The 23676-nt window shown below is 37.8% G+C and overlaps 1 protein-coding gene across 2 annotated transcripts in view; it reads left to right on the forward strand.

Moving 5' to 3' along the window:
- The window catches only part of LOC125281247 (neuronal membrane glycoprotein M6-b-like), a 117684-nt gene that overhangs the window by 61869 nt on the left and 32139 nt on the right, over positions 1-23676 (forward strand). The window contains exon 1 of one of the 2 annotated variants that reach the window (XM_057315428.1): positions 17925-18440. The exons of the other annotated variant lie outside the window; for it this stretch is intronic. Within the exon in view, the coding sequence (XP_057171411.1) occupies positions 18380-18440 (61 nt within the window). The 5' untranslated portion in view covers positions 17925-18379. Of the gene's footprint in view, positions 1-17924; positions 18441-23676 lie in introns of those variants that run through there. 2 annotated transcript variants of the gene reach the window in all.

A 23676-nucleotide genomic window follows, 5' to 3' on the forward strand; every position in this document is an offset into this window, starting at 1 on the left:
GAGTATGATTTTAGCTGCATGTTTGTCATATTTGACTTTATTATGTTGAGGTATGTTCCTTCTAACCCAATTTGAGAGTTTTTAATCATGAAAGAATATTGAATTTTTCAAATGTTTCTTCTGCATTTGTGATGCTCATAGGATTTTTATCCTTCATTTTGCTAAGTAAAGTATCACACTGATTGATTTGCAGGTATTGAAGCATCCTTGCATTCCTGGAATAAACCCCACTTGATGGGGTAAGGGATCCTTTTAATATATCTTTGAATGAGGTTTGCTAAAATTTTGTTGCGCCTTTGTCTGGTTTTGGTGTCAGGGTAATGTTGGCCGTGTACGTTGAATTTGAAACTATTCTGTCCTCTTCTCTTTTTGGAATAACTTGAGAATCATATTAATTCCAATTTAAATGTTTAGTAGTATTCACCTGTGAAGTCACCTGGTCCTGGACTTTTGTCATTGGGGAGGGTTTTTTAAATTATCAATTCAATTTCATCACTACTAATCACTCTGTTCAGATTTTCTTTTTCTTGCGTCAGTCTTAGAAGATTGTGCTTCTAGGAGATTATCATTCTCTTCTAAATTGTCCAATTTATTGGCATTTAATTTTTCATGGTAATCTCTTATTCTGATTTCTAATTTCATTTATTGAAATTACCTCTTATTTCATAATTAGCATGGCTAATAGTCTACAAATTTTATCTTTAAAAACACTATATTTTAATTTTTCACTGATATTTTATTGTTTGTGTAGTCTCTATTTATTTCATAGGTGATCTTTACTATTTTCCTTGTTTCTGCTGACTTTGGGTTTTGTTTGTTCTTTTTCTAGTTTTGTTAGGTGTCAGGTTCAATTACTTATTTGAAATTTTTCTAGTTTGTTGAGGTAAACCCATGTCACCATAAATTTATCTCTTAGAATAGACTTTAGTGGGTCCCAAAGATTCTGAAACATTGTGTTTTCATTTTCATTTTTCTCATTATTTATTGTTTTCTTCTTTGATTTCTTCATTGACCCATTGATAATATGGTAGTATATTACTTAGCCTTCACATATTTGTGTCTCTTTCAGTTTCTTTCTTTCTTTCTTTCTTTCTTTCTTTCTTTCTTTCTTTCTTTCTTTCTTTCTTTCTTTCTTTCTTTCTTTCTTCTTTCTTTCTTTCTTTCTTTCTTTCTTTCTTTCTTTCTTTCTTTCTTTCTCTTTCTTTCTCTTTCTTTCTTTCTCTTTCTTTCTTTCTTTCTTTCTCTTTCTTTCTCTTTCTTTCTTTTTCTTTCTTTCTTTCTTTCTTTCTCTTTCTTTCTCTTTCTTTCTTTTTCTTTCTTTCTTTGTTTCTTTCTTTCTTTCTTTTTTAAGATTTATTTATTTATTTATTTGACACAGAGAGAGACAGCCAATGAGAGAGGGAACAAAAGCAGGGGGAGTGGGAGAGGAAGAAGCAGGCTCCCAATGGGGGAGCCTGTTGTGGGGCTGGATTCCAACATGCCAGGATCACGCCCTCAGGCAGATGCCTAACAACTGAGCCACCGAGGCGCCCCTCTTTCAGTTCATTTCTTATAATTAATTTCTAGTTTCCTGTTTTTTGTGGTTAGAAAGATGCTTGATAAAAATTTAGTCTTCTTAAATTTATTGAGACTTATTTTGAGACCTAACATGTGATCTATTATGTAAAATACTCCATAGGCACCTGAAAGGAATGTATTTTTTCCTGGTTTCTTTTCTTTTTTTTTTTAATTTTCACCTTTTATTTTATTATTTTTTTAATGTTTTTTTATTATATTATGTTAGTCAACATACAGTACATCCCTGGTTTCTGATGTAAAGTTCGAAGATTCATTAGTTGCGTATAACATCCAGTGCACCATGCAATATGTTCACTTAGCATTATCTCCTCCAGTGCCATCCATGTTGCAGCAAATGTTGAGAACTCGTTCTTTCTGATGGCTGAGTAATATTCCATTGTATATATGGACCACATCTTCTTAACCCAGTCATCCGTTGAAAGGCATCTCGGTTCCTTCCATGATTTAGCTATTGTGGACAATGTTGCTATGAACATTGGGGTGCATATGGCCCTTCTCTTCACTACGTCTGTATCTTTGGGGTAAATAATACCCAGTAGTGCAATGGCTGGGTCATAGGGTACCTCAATTTTTCACTTTTTAAGGGACCTCCACACTGTTTTCCAGAGTGGCTGTACCAACTTGCATTCCCACCAACAATGTAGGAGGGATCCCCTTTCTCCACATCCTCTCCAACAATTGTTGTTTCTTGCCTTGTCAATTTTTGCCATTCTAACTGGTGTAAGGTGGTATCTCAATGTGGTTTTGATTTGAATTTCCCTGATGGCTAATGATTTTGAACATTTTTTCATGTGTCTGTTAGCCATTTGTATGTCTTCATTGGAAAAGTCTCTATTCATATCTTCTGCCCATTTTATGATTTGTTTACTTGTTTCTCACATATTGATTTGAGAAGTTCTTTGTAGATCTTGGATACCAGTCTTTTATCTGTGACATTATTTGCAAATATATTCTCCCATACTGTTGGCTGCCTCTTAGTTTTTTTTTACTGTTTCCTTGGCTGTGCAGAAGCCTTTTATCTTGATGAAGTCCCACAAGTTCATTTTATCTTTTCTTTCTCTTGCCTTTGGAGATGTGTCATGAAAAAGGTTGCTTTGGCCGATGTCATAGAGGTTGCTACCTATGTTCTCCTCTAAATTTTGATGCATTCCTGTCTCACATTGAGGTCTTTCATCCATTTGGAGTTTATCTTTGTGTATGCTGTGAGAGAGTGGTCAAGTTTCATTCTTTTGCATGTAGCTGTCCAATTTTCCCAGCACCATTTATTGAAGAGACTGTCTTTTTCCCACCGTATGTTTTTTCCTGCTTTATCAAAGATTAGTTGCCCAAAGAGCCGAGAGTCCCTTTCTGGGTTCTCTATTCTGTTCCATTGGTCTATGTGTCTGTTTTTGTGCCAGTACCATGCTGTCTTTGTGATCACAGCTTTGTAGTACAGCTCGAAATCCGGCATTGTGATGCCCCCAGCTTTGTTTTTCCTTTTCAACAGTTCCTTGGAGATTTGGGACCTTTTCTGGTTCCATACAAATTTAAGGACTATTTGTTCTAGTTCTTAGAAAAATGTCATCGGTATTTTGATCAGGATAGCATTGAAAGTGTATATTGCTCTGGGTAGCATGGACATTTTAACTATGTTAATTCTTCCGATCCATGAGCATGGAATATTTTTCTATCTTTTTGTGTCTTCCTCAATGTCTTTCAAGAGTGATTTATAGTTTCTAGAATATAGGTCCTTTACATCTCTGGTTAAGTTAATTGCAAGGTAACGTATGGTTTTTGGTGCTATTGTAAATGGGATGGATTCCCTAATTTCTCTTTCTTCAGTCTCATTATTTGTGTATAGAAATGGAACTGATTTCTGAGCATTGATTTTGTATCCTGCCACATTACTGAATTGCTCTATAAGTTCTAGTAATTTGGGAGGTGGAGTGCTTTGGGTTCTACACATAGAGTATCATGTCGTCAGCGAAGAGAGACATTTTGACTTCTTTGCCGATTTGGATACCTTTGATCCCTTTTTGTCGTCTGATTGCTGTTGCAAGGACTTCTAGTACTATGTTGAATAATAGTGGCGAGAGTGGGCATCCTTGTCGTGTTCCTGATCATAAGGGAAAGCCTTCCATCTTTTCCCCATTGAGAATGATATTTGCTGTAGGCTTTTCATAGATGGTTTTTATGAGATTGAGGAATGTACCTTCTATTCCTACACACTGAAGGGTTTTCATCAGGAAAGGATGCTGTGTTTTGTCAAATGCTTTTTCTGCATCTATGAGAGAATCATACGATTTCTGAATTTTTCTTTCTGGATAAAATCTAAGACCCCAATCAATTTGCGAATGTTGTACCACCCTTGCATCCCAGGGATGAATCCCACTTGGTCATGATGGATAATCCTTTTAATGTACTGTTGGATTCTATTAATCAGGATCTTATTGAGATTTTGCCATCCATGTTCATTAGGGAAATCAGTCTGTAATTCTCCTTTTTGATGAGCTCTTTGCCTGGTTTGGGGATCAAGGTTATATTGGTCTCATAGTTTTCAGCTACAATTTGTTCAAATATCTCTTCTAGACCTCTGTTTTTCTCCACCCCCTTGGATGCCAATGATTCTGATATTGGAACGTTTCATTGAGTCAGTAATCTGCCGTAACCTACATTCATGAGTGTGAATTTTTTTGAGTCCGGATTCTATTTTAGCTTTTTTTCTACTAACCCATCCTCCAATTTACTGATACATTCTTCTGCCTCATTCACCATGGCCATCAGAGCCTCTAGTTTTGACTGCATTTGGCTCATAGAATTCTTAATTTCTGCCAGATTCGCTCTCATTTCCGCCCTTAGAGATTCTATATTCTCGTTAACATTTCTGTTAATACTTTTTTCAAGTCTACACATCATCTTGACCATTTTTACCCTGAACTTCATTTCTGATAATTTAGTTGTATACATATATTAGTTCTGTGGCAGCGGCCACAGACTCATTGTCTTTTCTTTGCTGGGGGGGGGATTTCTCCTTGTCTTCATTCTAATGAGGAGAGGTTTTTGGGGTTGTCCAGAGCCCTAATTATTGACCGGGACCCAGGCCGTGAGCCCTTGTTTAATAGGGATCTTAGGGATATGGGCTTCTTGTTTTTTCATCCTGCCTTCTGGGGGAGGGACCTGCTGTGCTCATACTCAGGCAACCCTGTTTGGGTAGAGTCTCCATGTCCCTGTGAGGCACACTGTGAGCCGGTATTTCCAGGCTTTTGTTCTCTGTTGGCTTTCCCTGGCGATTTGCTCTGCCTCTTCTGAGAGTCAGAGCAGCAGTGGCCAAATCTCAGCCCCTGTCTCAGAACAGAGGGATCATGGACCATTCTCCACTGATGTTCTGGCCACTTTAACTCTGTTTCTGTTGGTGCTGCTCAGCCCTGCAGTGTCCCAGGATGTGCGCCCCACACCCAGTGTCCCAGCCCTCACTTCCAGGGCTGGCGCATCTCTGTCCTTTGTGTTTCTTACACCACCAGTCGCCAGCCGCCAGCCGCCCCCGCTCGCTCCCGGTGCTCCTGGTCTCAGTCTGGTTCCAGTGAGCACACCAAAGTTCCAGTTTTCAGTCTGGTGGTGCTCGGTCCCCAGGTCATGGTCTCAGTCTGCTCTCTCACGGGTGCTGGTTTGCGAGTCCGCCCCTACGCCGTGCAGGTGGCTACCACTTCCCAGTGCCCGAATGTGGCAGCTCCCTCCCCCTTCCGTTTATCTTCCGATATCTGTGCATGGTTTCATGGCTCCCCGCTTCGTACCTCAGTACTCAGCACTGGAGATGTTCATTTGTTGAGATCCAGATGTATCTTCCTGAGTCTCTTGCTGATTCCGTGGATGTTCAGGATGATCTGGTACCTATCCATCTCGACTCAGGGGACTGGGTGAAAAAGGGGTCCCCTACTCCTCCGCCATCTTAACTCCCTCCCCTCTCTCTGGGGGTATCTTCTGTGTAGGTTTCATACACCCTTCTGTGGCTGAGCTATGACTGTTGCTGGCATACTGTTGGCTGGTCTTCCTCGTGTGGCTGGCTGAATTGCCCTGCTGTAGCTACTGAGTTTAGCTCCCAGGGTGGGCAGAAAGGGCGGGATAGGTTCAAAGGGGAACACTTGGTTGGGGAAGCAGTGCTAGTGAGGTAGATAAAGAGTGTCAGAACTGGCTTCCACAAGCATCCAGACAAGCTGGGCTGAAGGAAGACAAGGAAAAAGATGTTCCAACTCTTTTGTTCCTGGAGAAATGTCCTGCAGTTCCCTGCCTCTCTGGCAATGTCCTAAAAGTTAATAAATCGTGTGTAATCCAGGTGCTCTTAAATTGCTGCTTCTGTGCTAGGTCTCATGTCAAATGATATATCATGCTGGGTCTTATAAGAGTGGTGACTCAGTTTTGCATTACACTCCAGGTTTCCCGAAGTTAAGCCTCACTAAAATCTAAAGCCAGAAATTATGGGAACTTGTTTGCACTGCAGGGTCACAGGGTGAAGGTGCCTGGTGTGAGGCTTGATCCGTTTCTCCTCTACACTTCTAATGTCCATACCTCTTGTGCTTTGGTTCCTGATCTTGATTCTGCCCCTCCTGCCCTTTTTGATATGGCCTTCTCTTTACGACTTTAGCTGTGGAAGATCAGTCCTGTCATTCTTCAGTCATTTTCAGAGTGAGTTGTGATATGTGTATTTCTTGCCCCAGTGTGCCCACGGGAGGTGGTGAACTCAGGATGCTTCTAGTCCTCCATAGTCCCTCTCTCTCCTCTAGTAAACTATTAACTGCTTTGTAGATACAACTAGAATCCCAATAGCTGCAATTTGACAGCTCACAATAAGAAGTCTGGATGTCCTGGCATTTTTTACATTGATTGGCCCATGTGTGGGAGGTTGGTTAATTGGGAGACCTTGCTGGGAGAACTTATTTGTGATGTGCCATTCTTAATGAGAAATATTAACTCCCTATGGGATATAATAGTTACTAAAGAAGGAACAAATAAAGGGAGTAACTTATGTAGGAGGGAACCAGGCATGAACCAGGATGATAGCATACCCATAGTGGTCCTAAATAACAGGATTCCCTCATTTGGGTCTTGTACTCAAGATTTCCTTCAGTAATTTAGATTGCAACCATATAGCATACATCAAACATGTTTATTGTAGTTGGAGATAAAACTAACCTGGGAGTATAATTAATATAATAGGTAATAAAAGACAAATTTAAAATTATCTGGAGAGTTTAGAAAATGAACCAAGATGTTTAGGCATAGACACGAGGCCCTATGTATATGTTCAAAGTTTAGTTGGACCAGAGGAGCTTCCTATTTTGCAAGCATGACTGTAAAAAAAGACTGGGTTGTCCAGCATCTGTCTCTGCTACTTAATCAAAACTCTTCTTAAAGAAGTTCCAATGGTTACTTGATGATAAAAACTACTTTCTATTTGTTGATCCTTATCCTTTCTGCTCCTTCTTGACCCTTTATTTGACCCTATACAAAACTTTAACTTCCTAATTTCATAATACCATGTTTTCCTTGTTTCCCTGCTTTTCCTGTTTTTCCTTCTTGGTCTCTTTTACTATCCCTTTATTTTTTTTAAATTTTATTTATTTATTTATTTATTTGTCAGAGAGAGAGAAAGAGAGCACAAGCAGGGGGAGTGGCAGGCAGAGGGAGAAGCAGGCTTCCACTGAGCAAGGAGCCTGATGTGGTACTGGATCCCAGGACCCTGGGATCATGACCTGAGCTGATGGCAGATGCTTAACTGGCATCCTTTTACTATCCCTTTAAATGTTTTCCTTTCCTCTATTTATTTAAAAGTCAGTGTTCCCAAAGTTTTAATTTCAGTTCCTTTGTAGTCTTCATTCTCTCTGGTCATTTGTTTGCTATTAATTCATTCTAAATACAGTTGTTGAGGACCTGGGAGGTGAATGACCCATGCACTGAAAACTATAAGACACTCATAAAAGAAATTAAAGAAGACATGGATAAATATAAAGATATTCCATGCCCATGGATTGGAAGAATTAATATTGTTAGAATATTCATACTACACAAAGTATTCTACAGATTCAGTGAAATCTCTATTAAAATGCCAATGGCATCTTTCACAAAAATAGAACAAAAACTCCTGAAATTTTCATGGGATCAGAAAAAATGCAAAATAGTTAAAGCAACATAAAGAAAGAGATAAGGCAGGGACATATTTCTTTCTGATTTCAAACTATATTATAAAACCATAATAATCAAAACAGTATGGTATTGGCATAAAAATAGACATAGAGATCAATGGAACAGAGTAGAGTACAAAAATAAATCCATGCAAATATGGTCCATTTACAAAAAAAAAAAAAAAGACCCAAGAATATGTAAGGGGGAATGGAGGAGTCTTTTCAACAAATGGTGCTGGAAAACTAGACAACCACATGAAAAAGAATGAATCTGAACCATTATCTTACATTATACACAAAAATAAACTCAAAATGGATTAAACTAGAAAGTAAGACTTGTAAAACTCCTAGAGAAAATATACTCAGAAAGCTCCTTGACATCAGTTTTTGCAGTGATATTTTAGATTTGATACCAAAAGCAAAGGAAACAAAAACATAAATCAACATGGCAACTACAATTGCTATAAAGGTTCTGCATAGCAAGGAGAGAATCAACAAAATGAAAGACAACTTATTGAATAGGAGAAAGCATTTGTAAATCATGTATCTGATAATAGATTAATACAAAAAATATATAAAGAACTAATACCAAAAAAAAAATAGCAGAAATCCTCAGAGTTCTGGCAGAGCAGTAGGGGGACTCTAAGCTTGTTTCATCCCTTGAATACAGCTAGATATCAATCATTTCAAACACCTTAGAAATCAATCTGAATGCTGAGAGAACAAAGTGCAGAATTAGAGAGAGAAGTGACATCACAGAAGGTAGGAGGTTCAGAGATGTGATTCCAAGGAGCAAAGAATTACTGATGTGGCAGAGGGGAAGAAGCCTTGATCTCAGAGAGAAGAGAGAAAGAGAGAAGTTCACAAGAGGAAGAGTGAGTACTCAAGAGAAATACTTGGCCAAAACCATTGACTGGGAAAGCTAGAGGAGCATATTATCACAAGTTTTTATAAGAAGCAGAGCTCAAGTCTGAAGTTTTAGAAGCTGATGCCATCACTGGGATTGTGCCTGGTGGGCTTAGCAGTGCTCCAGTGTGGAAGGATGATGGAACCCTGGGAGTGCACTGCATGATCTGATGATCCCCTGGGATGTGGGAAGAAACAGTTCCCCTTGTTGGAGTATATTTAGGAGAGGTGGACGACCTCGCTGGGACAAAAGAGCTGGCAGCACCAGTGTTCTGTCCCATTCATTAGCATAGGAGCAGAGACAGCAAACCTTGGTGCTGGCTTTTTGCTGTGCTTTGCCATGAAATCCAAACCCCACTGTAATTTTATGAGTGCTTTTATGGGACAAACAGTCACCAGCCGTAGCACAGCAAGACCCACCCCCACAGGATCAGCGCAGGTCCACACTCTGCCAGGTCACTAAAATTTGGAGTTTTGAAATCCAACCATGTCCTGAGATAAAATACACTAACACTGTGCTGCCTGGCAGAAAGACTGCTTGGGTTTAGACAGGGTAAAATCAGGGATCTGACAGAAGCCTGTGGCATAAGAGGGGAGACCCCTCTTCTGTGAGAGCTTCCTAACCAGTCATGTATGCAAACCCCTCAGTCCCAGGATGAGACATTGGGGCAAAGCTATTTCCCCCCAACTCATTAGCACTGACAGACTTCATTGAGCAACATAGTGGAGGCTGGAGCCACTTACACCAAGCCCCATCCCCTGTGCCCTACAACTGCATCTTTACTAGGGTAAGACTGCCTGAGTAGCAGCTCACCAGGACCCTACCCCAGAATATGAGCACAAACCCCTCACAAGCACCAGCTCTACTCCCATAGAGTGTTGCAAATCTTCAACTATGTGGAAATAGGATCAGGCTTATTTTAACAAGCAGAACAAAAGACATCTAGTTAAAACACCATATACTAGACAAGATCCAAACATCCTGCTGCAGTAAGGAGAAACTCAGCAGAAAACTGACCTGAGAGAAAGAGCGGCCAAAACACAACAGCAGAATGTGCTATGAAATACTTTCTAAAGTGGCAGACCTTGGACAGTATAGGACCTCTTCTTAATAAAGCCATTGTTCTCAGGAGCAGGAAATAGAATAGGCTTTCCTAACACACATAAGAAAGTGACCTAGATAAAATGCCAAAGTGGAGGAATTCACCCCAAAAGAAAGAACAAAAAGAGGTCACGGCCAGGGATCTAACAAAAACAGATGTAAGTAATATTCCTGAACCAGAATTTAAAATAACAATCAAAAGGAAACCAGCTGGGCTTCAGAAAAGCATAGAAGACACTCAAGAATCCCTACTGCAGAGATAAAAGAACTAAAATCTAGTCAAGCTGAAATTAAATATGCTATAACCAAGATGCAAAACTGAATGAGCACAAGAATGGAAAAAGGAGAAGAATGAACAAGTGATATAGAAGATAAAATTATGGAAAATAATGAAGCTAAAAAGAAGAGGGAAAGAAGTATCGGATTAGGAATGTAGACTTAGGGAACTCAATCACTCCAGAAAGTGTAATAACATTTGTATCATAGGAGTCCCAGAATAAGAGAAGGAAAAAGGGCAGAAGGTTTATTTGAGCATATTATAGGTGAAAATTTCCCTCATCAGACACCCAAATCCAGGAGGCACAGATAACTCTCATCATATTCAACAAAAGCTGGCCAACACAAAGACATATGTTAAAAATGCAAAATATAGAGATAAGGAAAGAACCCTGAATGCAGCAAGAGAAAAGAAATCCCTGATCTACAACATAAGATAAATCAGGATAGTGGCAGATCTCAACACAGAAACCTGGCTGGCCTAAAGGAATGGCATTATATACTTAACATGCTGAAGGTAAAAAATATGCAACCAAGAATTCTTTATCCATCAAGGCTATCATTCAGAATAGAAGGAGAGATAAAGAGTTTTCCAGACAAACAAAAACTAAAGGAGCTTATGAACACAACCAGCCCTGCAAGAAATATTAAAGGAAATTGTTTGAGGGGTGGGAACAACAACAACAAAAAGACCAAAAGCAACAACAAAGGAACAGAGAACATGACCGGAAACACAAACTTTACAGACAACACAATGGCACTAAATTCATTTCTACCAATAATGACTCTGAATGTATCACAGTGGATGAAAAACCTATATGCTGCCTATAAGAGAATCATTTTAGACCTAAAGACACCTGCAGATTGAAAATGAGGGGATGGAGAAGAGCTATCATGCTAGTGGATGTCAGAAGAAAGCTGAAGTAACAATAGCTATATCAGACAAACTAGGCTGTAAATCCAAGACTGTAATAAGAGATGGATGCTATATTATAATCAAGGAGTGTATCCATCAAGGAGATCTAAACAATTCTAAATATTTATGCCCCCAACTTGGGAGCACACAAATATACATGTCGGTTAATCACAAACATAAAGAAACTCACTGGTAATAATACTATAATAGTAGGGGACTTTAATATGCACAGCAATGGACAGATCATCTAAGCAGAAGATCAACAAGGAAACAAGGGCTTTGACTGACACACTGTACCAGATGGACTCTATTCAGAACATTTGATTCTAAAGAGCAGAACACACATCTTTCTCAAGTGCACATGGAACATTCTCCAGCATAGATCACATACTGGGTCACAAGTCAGGCCTCAAGAGTACGAAAAGATTGAGATCATACTGTGCATACTTTCAGACCACAACACTGTGAAACTTGAAGTCAACCACAAGAAAAAATTTAGAAAGACCACAAACACACAAAGATTAAAGAACATCCTACTAAAGAGTGAATGGATTCACCTGGAAGTTAAAGAAGAAATTAAAAAATTCGTGCAACCGAATGAAAATGAAAACAGGACCGTCTTCAACCTCTGGGATGCAGCAAGGGTGGTCCTAAGTGGGACGTATATAGCAATGCAGGCCTTCATCAAGAGGCAAGAACAATCTCAAATACACTACCTAACCTTACTCCTAACCTTACAACTAATGGACCTAGAAAAGGAACGGCACGTAAAGCCTAAAGCCAACAGAAGAAGCGAAATAATCAAGATTAGAGCAGACATAAATGATACAGAAACCAAGCAACCAACAAAAACCATAGAGCAGGTCCAACCAAAGTATGAGCTGATTCTTTGAGAGAATTAACCAAATTGGTAAATCCCTAGCCAGACTATTCAAAAAGAAAAGAGAAAGAACCCCCCAAAATTAATCATGAATGAAAGAGGAGAGATCATAACCAATACCACAGAAATACAAACAATTATGAGAGATTATTATGAGTAATTATATGTCAACAAACCAGGGGATCTGGAAGAAATGGACAAATTCTTAGAAACATACAAACTACCAAAACTGAAACAGGAAGAAATAGAAAATTTGAACAGACACATAACAGCAAAGAAACTGAATCAGTAATCAGAAAATCTCCCAACAAACAAAAGTCCAGGCCTGGATGGCTTCCCAGGGGAATTCTACCAGACATTTAAAGAAGAGTTAATATCGGGGCGCCTGGGTAGCACAGTCGTTAAGTGTCTGCCTTCGGCTCAGGGCGTGATCCCGGCGTGCTGGGATCGAGCCCCACATCGGGCTCCTCCGCTGGGGGTCTGCTTCTTCCTCTCCCACTCCCCCTGCTGTGTTCCCTCTCCCGCTGGCTGTCTCTCTGTCACATAAATAAATAAAATCTTTAAAAAAAAAAAAGAAGAGTTAATATCTATTCTTTTGAAACGTTCAAAAAAATAGAAATGGAAGGAAAACTTCCAAGCCTTCTGCAAGGCCAGCATTAACTTGATTCCAAAACCAAAGACCCCACTAAAAAGGAGAATTATAGACCAATATCCCCAATGAACATGGATGCAAAGAATTCTCAACCAGATACTAGCAAATCAAATCCAACAGTACATTAAAAGAATTATTCACCATGATCAAGTGGGATTTATTCCTGGGCTGCAGCATGGTTCAGTATTCACAAATCAATCAACATGATACATCACATTAATAAAAGAAAGGACAAGAACCATATGATCCTCTCAAAAGAAGCAGAAAAAGCATGTGACAAAATACAGCATCCATTTTTGAAAAAAAAAATCTGAACAAAGTAGGGAATAGAAGGAACATACCTCAACACCAGAAGGGCCATATACAAAAGACCCACAGCTAATATCATCCTCAATGGGGAAAAACAGAGCTTCTTCTCTATCACCAGGAATAAGACAGGGATGTCCACTCTGACCCTTATTATTTAACATAGTACTGGAAGTCTGAGTCTCAGCAATCAGAAAACAAAAAGAAGTAAGAAGCATCCAGATCAACAAGGAAGAAGTCAAGCTTTCACTATATGCAGATGACACGGTACTCTATGTAGAAAACCTGAAAGATTCCACCAAAAAATTACTAGAACTGATAGAGGAATTCAGCAAACTTGCAGGATATAAAACCAATGTACAGAAATCAGTTGCATTTCTGTACACCAATAATGAAGCAGCAGAAAAAGAAATCAAGGAATGGAGCCCATTTACAATTGCACCAAGAACCATAAGATACCTAGGAATAAACCTAGCCAAAGAGGTGAAAGCTCTGTGCTTTGAAAACTAAGGAACACTTATGAAAGAAATTGAGGAAGACACAAAGACATGGAAAAACATTCCATACTCATGGATTGGAAGAACAAACATTGTTAAAGTGTCTATGCTACCCAAAGCAATCTACACATCCAATGCAATCCCCATAAAAATAACACCAGCTTTCTTCACAGAGCTTGAACAAACAAGTTTAACATTTATATGGAAACAGAAAAGACCCTGAATAGCCAAATAAATCCTGAAAAAGAAAAGCAAATTGGAGGCACCACAATTCCAGACTTGAAGGTATATGAGAAAGCTGTAGTCATCAAGACAGTATGGTACTGGCAGAAAAACAGACACATAGATCCATGGAACAGAACGGAGAATGCAGAAACGGGCCGACAACTGTATGGTCAATTAATCTTCAACAAAGCAGGAAAGAATATCCAGTGGAAAAAAGACGGTCTCTTCAACAAATGGTGCTGGGAAACTGGACAGCCACATGCAGAAAAATAAAACTGGACCCCTTTCTTACAGCACACAAAAAGATAAACTCAAAATGGATGAAAAACCTAAATGTGAGCAGGAATCGAATCAAGGTCCTAGAGGAAAGCACAGGCAGCAAGCTCTTTGACATTGGCCATAATATCTTCTGATAAGACACATCCCAGGGGGCAAGAGAAACAAAAGCAGGAATGAACTAATGGGACTTCATCAGGATAAAAATGTTCTGCACAGTGAAGGAAACAATCAACAAAACTAAAGACAGACTATGGAGTGGGAGAAGATATTCGCTAATGACATATCTGATATATTGTTAGTATACAAAATCTAGAAAGAACTTATCGAATTCAACACTCAAAAACCAAATAATCTAGTTAAGAAATGGGCAGAGGGCACGCATACACATTTTTTCCAAAGAAGACATCCAGATGACTAACAGACAAATGAAAAATGGTCAACATCACTTGGCATCAGGAAATACAAATCAAAAGTGCAATGAAATACCACCTCATACCTGTCAGAATGGCTAAAATTAACATAAGAAATAACAAGTGTTGGGGAACCCTCTTATACTGTTGGTGGGAATGCAAATTGGCATAGCCACTCTGAAAAACAGTATTGAGGTTCCTGAAAACATTAAAAATAGAAATACCCTATGATTCAGTAGTTGCATTACTAGGTATTTACCTAGAGGATACAAAAATATTGATTCAAAGGGACATGTGCACCTGATGTTTATAACAGTGTTATCAAGAATAGCCAAATTATGAAAAGAGCTCAAATGTCCATTGATGAATGGATAAAGAAGAAGTGGTGTATATATACACAATGGAATATTAATCATAAAAAGGGTGAAATATTGCTATTTGCAATGACATGGATGGTGCCAGAGTGTATTATGCTAAGTGAAATAAGTTGGTCAGAGAAAAACAAATACCATATGATTTCACTCATATGTGGAAATTAAGAAACAAAATAGAGGAGTATAGGGGAAGGAATGAAAAGAGAGAGGGAAGTAAAGTATAGGAGACTCAAATATGAAGAACAAACTGGGGCTTGATGGAGGGAGGTGCGTCAGTGATGGGCTAAATGGGTAATGGACATTAAGGAGGGCACTTGTGATGAGCACTGAATGTGTATGTAAGTGATGAATCACTGAGTTCTACTCCTGAAACCAATATTACTGTATAATTTAACTAAGTAGAATTTAAATAAAAACCTGAAATGAAAGAACAAAAACAATAAATGCAAATTGAAACTGCAGTGAGATATTACCTCACACATATTAGTAAAAAAACACAAAATAAGTTGGTGAGTATATGGAGCAAAGGGAACTCTTATCTATTGTTAATGGAAATGTAGATTGGTACAGACTCCATGGAAAGGCTAGAAGTTCCTCCAAAGACTAAAAATAGAACTACCATATGGTTCAGTAATTCCACTTAAAATTTCAGGAAACTGAAACAATAAGTTTTAAGTTCATTACAACACTGTTTACAATAATCAAGACAAGGAAGCAACCTATGTGTCCACTGGTGGACAGATAAGGAAATGTGGTATATATAAATATTATTCAGGTAAAAGAAAGAAGGAAATCCTGCCATTTGGATCAACATAGATAGACCTTGAAGGCACTATACTAAATGAAATAAGTCAGGAGGAAGACAAATGTCATATGATCTCACTTATATGTGGAATCTAAAACAAACAAACAAAAATAAGCTACAGGGGAATGAGAACAGATTGGTGATTGCCAGAGGTGAGGAATGGGGTGAGAGACGTGAGAATGATCCAAAGGTACAAACTTCTAGTATAAAATAAGTCATGGGAATGTAATGTATAGCATGGTCAGTATAGTTAATAATGTTGTATTGCATATTTGAAAGTTGCTAAGAGAGAATATCTTAAAAGTTCTCAACACAAGAAAAAATTAATAGTTGTGTGGGATAGATGTTAACTAGAATTATTATGGTGATCATTTTGATTTTACAATCTGTACATATATCAAATCATGATAGTATACACTTGAACCACATAATTTGACATGTCAATTACATATCAATAAAAATTGTCAATTATGTCAATTGAAAAATAAGAGAAAACAAGTAACAGGTAATTCAGACTGTTCCTTTGTACTGAATTAACTTTTGTTTTGATTTTAATCCTCATTTGAAGTGCTAGTGATACATTCTGTCACAAACCAACATTTACCACCTTTCTGGCCAAGTGGACCTTGTACTATTTACAAAAATGCTTTTACACTATTCTATTAGAATACATAATTGAGTTTTCTGTGTAGACATATCACAAACCAATATTTTTCAGAAATCAGCAGATTTAGGCTCACCATACTTCCCTATCTCCTTAGTATGAAACAATATTATTGTCTAGACCATTATTTAAGGGACCAATTAATCATAACATAGTCTTCTAGAGCAATAAGAAAAAAAGAAACATGAAAAATTAAGGAAAATGTTGAAATGAGTCAAAATGATGTTAAAAAATCTTTTCTGGTTTAATAGGCAGAAGTACTGAGTTATATGAGTTTAAGGCCTAGGCAGAAGTACTGAATATGTGAGTTTAAGGACCATCTAAAACATTAAAAGATCAGATTGCTATATAATTTTAATTCAGTATCGTACACACTTTTCTTTTAGGTTTAGAACAACAAACCTTCAAAATTTGGGTGGATTCCTTCCAGAAATTGGAGCTAAGTAAAATTCCACCCAAGGATGCCTAGGTGGCTCAGTAGGTTAAGCATCCCACTCTTGAATTATGCTCAGGTTCTGATCCCAGGATTGTGAGATGGAGCCACACCTAAGTCTCCAAGCTGGGTGTGGATTCTGGTTAAGATTCTGTCTGCCCTCTTCATCAGCACCTCTCAAAAAAAAAAAAAAAATCTATTCATAGTAAAAGACCACTTCACCCTGTGGTTATCAATGGGTATCCAGTATTTAACTTTAGTATAACTTTACACACACACACACACACACACACACACACATACACACTTGGGTTTATATGCCAGTATTTATATATTGAGTATATTGGGTTATTTATATCCCAGTATTTACCTTGAGTTTATATATGTATGTGTGTGTGTGTGTGTATATATATATATATATATATATATGTGTATATATATATATATATATATTTAATTTGAGTTTATATGTATATATACTTGAGCATATACATATATGCCAGTATTTATATATTGAGTATATTGAGTTATTTATATCCCAATATTTACCTTGAGTTTATATATGTATGTGTATATATATATATATTTATGTATGTATATATATATTTAGTTTGAGATTATATGTATATATACTTGAGCATATACATATATATGGTAGAGACTGTGAAGGTAAGCAGTTAATAAAATGCTTAAAATATTGAGCAGAAATTTGTGAAATTTGGAAGCTATGGCTCAAAACTGTGATAAAGGCTCATATGCTTGGATGGGTTGAGAACTTAGGTATCTTAATATCTGGGTATGCAAGAAAGCTTCAAAAACCAGCATCAAAATCAAACAATAGGTACCATAGCCTTTATGCTGAACCTTAAGAATGTTAAAATATCATGGTGACTTTGAATGAGGAGCTCTAGCTAATAAAGTTCCACATAGAAAGAATCTGTTCAATAAAAAAAACCCACTGTATTTTGATATTCGTTCCAAGAATTCTCCAAAATATTAGCTAGAGATAGTTGTAGCGTATTATGGTTATTTTTAAGAGACACGTACCTTTTTATGATTTAGGCTTGAGCCTTTTTTCTATCACGTATTTAGCTATAGACCAAGAAATTCATTCTAATACTGAATTACTACACTGCTATTGCTATATCCATGTTTGAGTTTTCTTCGCTCTAGTATTTTGTTTCCCTTCTAATACATATTTAAAATGTTCCTACTCATATCTAGTATATATTCTAAAATCAATTAGTTAATCTCTCCATTGCGTGAAAGACAAATCCTAAAGAAAGCGAATAAAATAGAGACCGCGGGCTGGTCCTCTGACTCTCTTCTGCCAGGGTCGGGTAAATGAACTTCAGTCAGACCGTGAAGCCCCATAAAATGGTCCGCCGGCGAAGGAAGGAGTTTGCAGGGGTGGAAGCCCAGCATTCTGCGGAAAGAACAGACATCCCGACCAGCTGAGTCACGTGGTGGGAGGGGGCTCTCTCTCCCTTCTCCTCCACATCCCGTCCTCTGATGTCACAAGTCTGTTCTTCCCTGGGAGAGCTGATTAGCATTCAGTGGGTGCATTTGGCCGGGAGCGAGCGGCGCGGGCGAGCGAGCGGCCGGGCAGCGGGCGGGGGCGCGGCTGTCCCCCGGGAGCCGCAGTGGGACCGGGCGCAGGATGGCTGTGTTCTAACTGGGATCCTCGCTGACGTGTGGCCGCCGGCTCCTTGGCAGCTGTCTTTTTGGACCAGTAGGCAGAGGGAAACTGACGCTGACGAAACTTTTGCATCTTGGAAGGGACTGTAATCTAATGTAGTGAAGAACAGAACCTCTCAATCACGCGGTGTAAATAAGAGACGGAGGGGAGTCCAAAGGAAAAGGAAGAGGAGGGGAAAAGTGTGTGTTGGGGGAGCGGGGAAAAGCATTTTTGGTGGATGGTATGAAGCCAGCCATGGAAACTGCAGCCGAGGAAAATACTGAACAAAGCCAAGAGAGAAAAGGTACCCAGCGCCCTGACAATAGCCTGTTTCAAGCTTTTCCCTGGGGGTGCTTTCAAAGGGGTAGCCTGGTTTTGTGTCTCTTGTAAAATAGCTCTGAAACAATCCCTCTGGCAGGGTCTTGCTTTCAGGGTGGTTTTTGCCTGTAGGCTGATGTTAAATTAATAGAGCAGCCTTTCTTCAGCCCATTCCTGTTCCAAATCTTCCTATCTAATGTGGGATTTCTCAGGATGTCTGCAGTTCGTCACCTAGGGTTGGAGAAACTTTTTTTCCCATCAGTGTAATGAGTCATAACTTAAAGGATATATGCTTCTCTTTGATAGATGAGTAATATTCCATATATATGTCCTTTTTATCCATTCATGTGTCAGTGGACATCTTGGCTCCTTCCACAATTGGCCATTGTGGACATTGCTGCTATGAACATTGGGGTGCATATGGCCTTTCTCTTCACGCGTCTGTATCTTTGGGGTAATACCCAGTAGTGCAATAGGTGGATCATAAGGTAGCTCTATTTTTGCTCTATTTTTAGCTTTTTGAGGGACCTCCACACTGTTTTCCACAGTGGCTGTACCAGCTTGCATTCCCACCAATAATGTAGGAGGGATCCCCTTTCTCCACATCCTCTCCAACATTTGTTGTTTTCTGCCTTGTCAATTTTTGCCATTCTAACTGCCGTAAGGTGGTATCTCAATGTGGTTTTGATTCATATGGCTAATGATTTTGAACATTTTTTCACATGTCTGTTAACCATTTGTATATTTTCATTGGAAAAGTGTCTGTTCATATCTTCTGCCCATTTTTTGATTTGATTATTTGTTTCTTGGGTATTATTTTGAGAAGTTCTTCATAGATCTTGGATACCAGTCTTTTATCTGTAGTGTCATTTGCAGATATCTTCTCCCATTCTCTGAGCTACCTCTTGGTTCTGAAGGCTGTTTCCTTTGCTGTGCGGAAACTTATCTTGATGAAGTCCCAAAAGTTCACTTTTTCTTTTGTTTTTCTTGCTTTTGGAGATGTTTCAAGAAGGAAGTTGCTGTTGCTGATGTCGTAGAGGTTGCTGCCTATGTTCTCCTCTGGGATTTTGATGGATTCCTGTCTCACATTGAGGTCTTTCATCCATTTGGAGTTTATCCTTGAGAATGGTGAGAAAGAGTAGTCAAGTTTCATTCTTTTGTATAGAGCTGTCCAATTTTCCCAGCACCACTTATTGAAGAGACTGTCTTTTTTCAACAGGATGTTTTATCCTGCTATGTCAAAGATAAGTTGACCAGAGAGCCGAGGGTCCATTTCTGGGTTCTCTATTCTGTTCCATTGGTCTACGCGTCTGCTTTTGTGCCAGTACCATGCTGTCTTTGTGATCAGCTTTGTAGTATAGCTTGAAATCAGGCAACGTGATGCCCCCAGCTTTGTTTTTCCTTTTCAACAATACTTTGGTGATTCAGAGACTTTTCTGGTTCCACACAAATTTAGGGGATGTTTGTTCCAGCTCTTTGAAAAATGTCATTGGTATTTTGATCGGAATTTGCATTGAAAGTGTAGATTGCTCTGGGTAGCATAGACATTTTAACTACGTTTATTCTTCCTATCCATGAGCATGGAATGTTTTTCCATCTTTTGTGTCTTCTTCAGTGTCTTTCAAGAGTGATTTGTACTTTCTAGAATATAGATCCTTTACCTCTCTGGTTAAGTTAATTCTGAGATATCATATGATTTTTGGTGCTATTGTAAATGGAAAGGATTCCCTACTTTCTCTTTCTTCAGTCTCATTGTTTGTGTATAGAACTGCAACTGATTTCTGAGCATTGATTTTGTATCCTGCCACATTACTGAATTGTTGTATGAGTTCTAGTAACTTGGGGGTGGAGTCTTTGGGGTTTTCCATATAGAGTATTGTGTCATCTGTGAAGAGAGACAGTTTGATTTCTTTTCCGATTTGAATACCTTTTATTCCTTTTTGTTGTCTGATTGCTGTTGCAAGGCTTCTAGTACTATGTTGAACAATAATAGCGAGAGTGTGCATCTTTGTCACGTTTCTGATCTTAAGGGAAAGGTTTCAGCTTTACCCCATTGAGAATGATATTCACTGTAGGCTTTTCATGGATGGTTTTTATGAAATTGAGGAATGTGCCCTCTATCCCTATACTCTGAAGTGCTTTAATCAGGAAAGGATGCTGTATATTGTCAAATGATTTTTCTGCATCAATTAAGAGGATCATATGGTTCTTGACTCTTTTCTTGTTGATATAATCTATCACACTGATAGATTTGCAAATGTTGAACCACCCTTGCATCCCAGGGATGAATCCCACTGGTCTTGATGGATAATCCTTTAATTAATTAACTGTTGGATCCTATTAGCTAGGATCTTGTTGAGAATTTTGGGGTCCATATTCATCAGGGATATCAGTCTGTAATTCTCCTTTTTGTTGGGGTCTTTGCCTGGTTTGGGGATCAAGGTAATACTGGCATCATAGAATGAGTTTGGTAGTTTTCCTTCTGTTTGTATTTTTTGAAACAGCTTCAGGAGAATAGGTATTATTTCTTCTTTGAATGTTTGGTAGAATTCCCCAAGGAATCCGTCAGGCCCTGGAGTCTTGTTTTTAGGGAGGTTTTTGATCACTGCTTCAATCTCTTCATAATTAATTGGCCTGTTTAAAAAATCAATTTCTTCCTGTTTCAGTCTTGGTAGTTTATAGGTTTCCAGGAAGGCATCCATTTCTTCCAGGTTGTTTAATTTATTGGCACATAGTTGTTGATAATAGTTTCTAATGATTCATTCTGTTTCTTTGGTGTTGGTCATGATCTCTCCCCTTTCATTCATAATTTTATTAATTTGGGTCCTTTTTCTATTCTTTTGAATAAGTCTGGCCATTTTCTCTTTCTTGATTGTTACCTTTTCTTTTCCCTTTTCTTTCCTTTGCTTTCTTTTCTTTTCGCTTCTCTCCCTTTCCTTTCCTTTTTTTCTTTTCAGTTGTTCTTCTGTAGTAGCCATTCTAATAAATGTGAGGTGGTAGTTCGTTTAGTTTTAATTTGCATTTCCTAAAGCTTTTTTGTGTTAAGATCTTTTCATGCCATTGGTATACTGTCTTTGGATAAATGTCTATTCAAATCATTTGCTCATTTTTTAAATGTCTTTATTTTTTAATTCTTGAATTCTAGGAGTTCTTTATATATTCTGGATGTTAACTCCTTATCATTTATATGATTTGCAAATATTTCTCCCATTTCTGGGGTTGCATTTCATTGTTTTGATTACTCTTTTGATGCACATAATTTTTAATATTTATATAATCCAATTTACTTATTTTTACTTCTATTGCTTTTGTTTTGGTATCACACCCAAAGACATCATTGCTATAACCAATGTCATGAAGCTTTTCTCCTATGTTTTATTATTCTAAGAGCTTTATAAGTTTTGCCTTTTACATCTAGGTCTTTGATTCAATTTGAGTTAACTGTTCTGTACTGTATGAGGGTCAGCCTCATCCTTTTGCATGTAGCTACCACCTTTCCCAAAATTTGTTGAAAAGACAGACTTTTCGGGGCGCCTGGGTAGTGCAGTCGTTGGGCGTCTGCCTTCGGCTCAGGGCGTGATCCTGGCATACAGGGATCGGGTCCCACATCGGGCTCCTCCACTGGGAGCCTGCTTCTTCCTCTCCCACTGCCCTGCTTGTGTTTCCTCTCTCACTGGCTGTCTATCTCTGTTAAATAAATAAATAAATAAATAAATAAATAAATAAATAAATAAATAATCTTAAAAAAAAAAAAGACAGAATTTTCACCTATTTTTTTCTACCCAATATTTTTTAAAAATTTAATTTAAATTATTTAAATATTTTTTATTCAGTAAATCCACCACAATAAAAATCAAAGCATTGAGGAAGAGAGAAAAAAATCCAGTATTAGGAATAATACTCTTTTCTTACTAGAAATCTGCTTTAGTCTCAGTAAATAAAACTACATATATTTAAAGAATACAATGTGATAATTTCATATACGTATATATAGTGAAATGATTGCCACATTCAAGTAATTAGCACATCCACCACCAAAATACTTACCTTTTGTGTATGTGGTGTGGTGAGAATGCGAACTACTCTCTTATAAATGTTCAAGTGTTTATATATCTAAACTACCTTTTCTTTATCCCTTCATCCTTTGATGGGTAGTAAGTTTCTGTCCATATCTTGGCTATTGTAAGTACGTGCAGATAGTTCTTAGAGATACTGATTTAATTTTCTTCAGATATATATAATGTGAATGGATATACCTACCATCATATGGTAGTTCTGTTTTCAAATTTTTGTAGAATCAACATTTCCAACGGCATGGATAAGGGTTTTCTTTTCTCCACATTCTTCCCAATGTCTATTACTCTTTTCTTTTTCATAATAGCCATCTTAGCAATTGTGAAGTTTTATTTCTTTGTGGTTTTGATTTGTATTTCCCTCATGATGATTAGTGATGACAAGCACTTTTTTTATGTACCTATGGCCGCTTGTTATCTTTGAAAAAAATGTCTATTCGTGTTCTTTTCCTAATTTTTAATCAGCTTTTCTTTCTGTGTGTGTGTTTTTTGCTATTGTGTTTTATTAGTTTCTCATATATTTTAGGTCTTCTCATTATATATATAATATATTGATATTTTCTCCAGTATGGTAGGTAGCCTTTTCATTTAGTAATGCAGAAAGAAACTTTTTAGTTTGGTGTAGTCCCACTTGCTTAATTTTGCTTTTATTACTTGTGCCTGTGATATTTTATCCAAAAAATTGTTGCCAAAATCAACATCAAGGAACTTTTTCCTTATACTTATAGAAATTTTGCAGTTTCAGATATGTCTTTAATCTATTTCAAGTCAATTTTTTGTGTATGGAAAAGATAGTTCAGTTTCAATCTTTGCATGTGGATATCCAATTTTCCCAAAGTTATTTATTGAACACACTTTTGTTTTTCCATTGTATGTTATGACACTCTTGTCAAGATTAATTGACTGCGAATGCATAGGTTTATTTCTAACCTTCTACTCTGTTCCACTGGCTTATGTATTTGTTTTTATGAGAGTATGATTACTATAGGTATGGAATTAGGATGTAATGCCTCCAGGATTGTTATTTTTTTCTCAAGATTGCTTTGCCTCCTTGGGGTCTTTTGTGATTCTGTATGAATTTTAGGATTATTTTTCCAATTTCCATGAAAAATATTAACAGGTCTTTTATGTCCTTGGTTAAATTTATTA

Source organism: Ursus arctos, chromosome Y (assembly GCF_023065955.2).
Source record: "Ursus arctos isolate Adak ecotype North America chromosome Y, UrsArc2.0, whole genome shotgun sequence".
Classification (NCBI taxonomy): domain Eukaryota; kingdom Metazoa; phylum Chordata; class Mammalia; order Carnivora; family Ursidae; genus Ursus; species Ursus arctos.